At 52.5% G+C, this 4,854-nt stretch overlaps 1 protein-coding gene across 1 annotated transcript in view; it reads left to right on the top strand.

The window, feature by feature from the left end:
• LOC102880101 (protein ZGRF1) overlaps nucleotides 1-1,991 on the top strand; it is a 42,000-nt gene extending 40,009 nt beyond the window's left edge. Inside the window, exons 22-23 of the mRNA XM_025050916.1 lie at nucleotides 1,445-1,709; nucleotides 1,928-1,991. Of these exons, the coding sequence (XP_024906684.1) occupies nucleotides 1,445-1,709; nucleotides 1,928-1,991 (329 nt within the window). The remainder of the gene's footprint in view (nucleotides 1-1,444; nucleotides 1,710-1,927) is intronic.
• Nucleotides 1,992-4,854: the final 2,863 nt, after the last annotated feature.

Here is a 4,854-nt window from a genome sequence, read left to right as displayed (position 1 = left end):
CCCGCGGCCGCAGCTGCCCAGCGCGCCGTTCTGGGCGCAGACGCAGTGTGGGCGCACGTGCGTGGGCGCGTGGCCAGTGGCACCCCCCGCACCCTGACGGCTTTTAGGTATCGCAAGCCCTGCCCGGAGTTTTGAGCTGGTAATAACGGGGGCATCGCGGGAGCACAGGACGCGGCACCAGGCGACGCGTGATGAACAGCGGTCCAGGGGGACAGCTGAGTCTGGACACCGTCGTGTGAGACTCGGTTTCTGGGCAGACAGGCTGCGTGAGCGAGCTGGCCGTTTACCTACACGGCGATCGTCGTTTAAAATCCCTGGTTTGGTAGTGGTGAGTCCCCGCCGTGGCTGGTGCCCGGCTTGCTCCGCCTCGAATCGTGTCCCGGTGTGTCCGCGGCCTATGACAGTCCCTGGGCAGCAGGACCTGGCGTGCTGGCTGGAGGTCCCGGGTCTCGGCTGGGCCTGGGGCTGCGACGCTCACGTGTTTCTCAGCGTTTCTGGACAGTGCGGTGGGACAGGAGGCTGCGTGCGCTGGGCTTGGTGTCCCCCTTTCCCAGGTCGGGGAGGCTCCCACGGGCTCTGGTCGGCTGGTTTGCCCGAGGGCAGGCCTCGGTAAGAAGAGCAGGCTATTCTGCCCCCACCCCCAGGAATCTAGAGAGTTGTGCAGAGTAAGGAATTAAGAAGTAAACCCTCCCAAGTGAGGACAATTTATTTTTAACAAAGATACAAGGATAATTCAGTGGAAAAAAGAAAGTCTTCAACAAATGGCGTTGTAAAAACCAATACCCATATGCAAAGAAATTAGCCTCACCCAGGCCTATACCATCGCCCCCGTGAGTCATGGACCAAAGTGTAAAACTGTGCAAGTTCTCGAAAGAATCATACCAGAAAATCCCTGTGTCCTTGATTTAGTTAAAGACTTTTAGATAATATACCAAATGCACTATCGAAGAAAAAAAATGGCTAAGACTTTGAATTAAAATTTCTGCTTTTCAAAACAAAGTTAATAAAACGAAAAGACAAGGAATATACAGAAGAACATTTTCAAAATACATATCTGATATAGGACTTATTTCGAGGTGATGTAACGAAATCTCAAAACTTAATAATAAGAAAGCAAAAACCTGATTTTAAAAACGGACAAGGGATTTCAAAATACTTCACCAGAAAAGACATAGAAATGGCACATAAGCCCATGAAAAAGAAATGCTCGGTGCCAGTAGTTGCAAAGGGAACGGAAGCGAGACACACCTGACGGGCGACTTAGCAGACAAAACCAAGCTGACAGCGCCAGGCGCAAGGACGCAGAGCCAGTGGGGCTCGGGCTCCGACTCCGCAGATGGAGGTGACGGGCGCAGTGACGCACGGCGACGCTGGGAGGCGTTAGGGAGCTTCTTACAAATACGCGCCTGGCCACGTGACCTGGCCGCCCTATGCCTGTCCCCAGGGGAAGTGAAACCCGTGTCCGTACAGAAGCTCGCACGCGACTGCAGCGGTTTTATTCGTCACTGTCCGGAACTGCAAGCACCGGAAATGCGCTTCGCCGGTGAAGGTATCCGCGGACACAGCCGCTCGAGGCGGCTCCCCTCGGCCTTAGAGACCAAGATCCCGGATGCAGTGCCCTCGACTGAGGGACCGGACTCGCAGGGCTGCCTTCTGCGCGAGTCTCACCCACGACGGTGTGCCGAGGCAAAGGCACAGGGACAGGACAGGTGAGTGTGCCAGGGCCACGGGGGTGGGGGGTGGGGGGGCTTTGGAGCGATGACTCTGTCCTACAGCTGGGCTGGGCTGGGGGTCACAACTTGGAACTGGACACGAAAATGGGGCGATTCGTTTTATATAAATTGTACCTCATCTAAGAGGACCCACGCGAATGACCACTACGCCGCTGTTGTAACTCGGCGACACCCCTTTCTCAGACTGCGCCCAGGCTCCCTGCTCCCCCGGGCGGGGCTGCCTGTGCCTCCCACGACTCCGCGCTGTTCGGCTACTGATGCCATGTCACTGGCCCGTCTTATCCCACGTTCTGGAAACGGACAGGTTTTCATCCGAGCTCCATACGGGGAGGCGTCCATTCTCCTTCCGCCTGCCGGGGCCGCTCGTCCGGTTACACCAGCTGCCAGGTCTCGTTGTCCAGCCTCGAACCGTGACAACCCGCACCAGACACTCACGCTCACCTCTGGAGCAAGACGACCACCGTTAACTGGACAGAGAGGCCAAAAGCTCCTCTCCGTCACTCTCCAGGGACTTGGGGTTTGCAGCTGGTGCTTGTTAGGTTCAGTTCTGAGGGACAGGAGCCCCCAAGAGGCAGTAGCTTAAATAAGGGGAGTCTATTTCTCTCATGCATACAAGTCTGGAAGGGAGCATGGGGCGCTGGCCAGGCGTCGCCCCGGCGCCTCCTCCCGACCAGGACGGAGATGCAGCTGTCAGGTCCGCCTTCCAGTAAGCAGGGAGGGGGACCGGAAGGGCGCCTCTCCCTGTAAGGCCGTGAAGCTGTCCGTGCTGCTTTTTACATCTCACTGGCTCACAGCCACCTAAAGACGGGGAAAGAAGCGGAGGGAGAGCTGCGGGAAAAATCATTGCTTTAGAAGGCGGTTCAGTCCTGAGCCACAGGGCTGGGGACACGGCCTTGGCGCCCCGGCCGGTCAGCACTCACCAGTGAGGAGGCCTCGGCCCTGTGTAGGCCATGGGACCTACATTCTGACGTAAGTTCACTCTGTGCCATAATTCCAGATTTATTTCTTCTTAACTATTGAGTTAAAGAGAATTTCGAATTGCCAGGTATTTTTCTAGGCCCAACGCTTGGAACTGTGAAGCGCTATCACTGATTTCTAATTAGACGGTATTAGATGTTTCTGTTATTTTAAAATTCCATGTGGCTGACTTTATTTCCTCTCTAGTACGTGAGCTTTTGAGATATGAGGGAAAGGAGACCATCATTTTAATAAGACACAATTCCTTAACTGACTTATTTGAAGAAAGGAATTGTTCCCAGGCGTCAGAACCGAGAAAGGCATTGCTGTGCCTGCTTCAGGAGGCCGAGGCCGAGGCCGAAGGAAGATTCAGACAAGAAACTAAGACACCGTGCGGTTCTTGGGGAGCAGCCCACAGTCTCAGCTGAAGGAGCCGTGCGCCCCAAAACGACCGCCTCAAACCTCCAGCGACTCATTCGCCGAGAAACAGTGTTGGTCCCAAGTCCGGTGCAACTCGGATAACTCGGATGAGGGGCGACGTCACCAGATTCACGCACGTGATAGAACGGCATTTCTCCCCACTTTTTAGTGACACGTTAGAGTCTCTCTAGCTGGGAAGTTTTTTAAAAGGAAGAAAAGCAATGTTCTATTTAGGACATTTATAGGAGTTCAGGTTTGGGTCAATATTGTCATAAAGTTTTATTTTTTATTTCTACGATGAACATATCTCTTGATTTTTCTGCACAGTATTGCACTATTGAGAGTACTTTTTCTTCAAGAGAAAATGAACTCTCAAATCCTCAAAGATAAAAACCCTGGAGAAAAAGAATTTGCTGAGAAGAATGCCATTATCCTCTTGCAGAGCCCTCCCTTTCTCTCATCCGCGGGGTCTCATGCTCGGACAATAACGCAGCCCAGTTTCAAGTTGAGGTGGGCGCTGCACAAATGCAGAGTGAGCGGGACACCCCCCTCCTCCAGTGCAAAGGTGGCTCTGCCCGCAGAGAAAGCCAGAACCCTAAAAGCAAAACTCAGAATTAAACGTGTTCTCAGTCCTGACTGCTTTTTAAATAGAAGCTTTCGACGCTATATTTTGGAGCACAGAATGAAAGGGGAGGAAAGTTTTTAATCAGTGCTGAGGACGGGTCAAGAGGAAACACATTTAAGCAAGATTAAACACAAAGAATCCCCCGCCAGCCAGTGTTATTAAGTAGGGGACATCTTACTTCGAGGCACTGGGAAAAGAGCTTTCTTTAGAAACCATCAGACCCGTAAGATGTGATCTGGCCTTTGGGAAAAGCAGACTTGATTAAGCAGAACTAGAAGGTCATAGCCCGGAGGCACTTTCCTCTCTGTCCAACCCCAGGAACTGTGATTCGACAGAAGCGAAACTTTCAAAATTAGCTTTGACCGTTTTTGTCCTGTTTTTAAATGTTTGTTTTGTGGCAGTAGCCCACGTCCACCCAGATGTCCAGCTCCTGGGCCCCAGTGTTTGGTGCGGAGGTCTGCGCTGAACGCCACCCCCTGCCCCGCAGAGATCTCAGAGCTGGACCGTCCATCTCTGATGTGGGCTCCAACGAATAGGAGGCCGGTGTTTGGAAAGTAATAACTTCTGATTATACGTGTTCCAAAATTTACTTGAGAAACGCAAAAAAAAGGAAATTTAGATTACAGCTATCCAATGGCAAAAAGATAAGTTCTGAATATTTTTCTCTCCCGGACGTGTGGTTTCAGTTTCCTGCATCACTCGGATATGCATATTCTCCACAAACGGGGGTCATACCAAGCATATCGCAATTTAAAAAATTATATATCCAAAAATATTTTAAAGGCCCATGACGTTTCGTTGTTTGTGGCAGCCCTAGTTCAGGCATCAGGTGGCCCCTCCTGGCGGACATGGGGCTTCCAGAGTCGCAGGAAGGGCGGAGTCCAGGTCCTCAGTAACCTGACGCCTGGGAACACAGTTTGTCTGACAAAGTGAAGGACTGAAACTTTATCAGGAAAAAGATGAAAATGGGCTTGGCGGACGTAGGAATCGCGGAGCCGGATCCAGGGGGGTGGAGCCGAAGGTGGCCCGCACTCTGCAGCTCACGGTGCCTCCCCCGTCTGGCGCACCCGCCGAATTGCCAAAACAGGCGTCAGACGCCGCTCAGGAAGAGAATGAAAA

Source organism: Pteropus alecto, unplaced genomic scaffold (genome assembly GCF_000325575.1).
Source record: "Pteropus alecto unplaced genomic scaffold, ASM32557v1 scaffold17, whole genome shotgun sequence".
Taxonomy (NCBI): Eukaryota; Metazoa; Chordata; class Mammalia; order Chiroptera; family Pteropodidae; genus Pteropus; species Pteropus alecto.
This window is presented reverse-complemented; position numbering and strand designations above follow the sequence as displayed.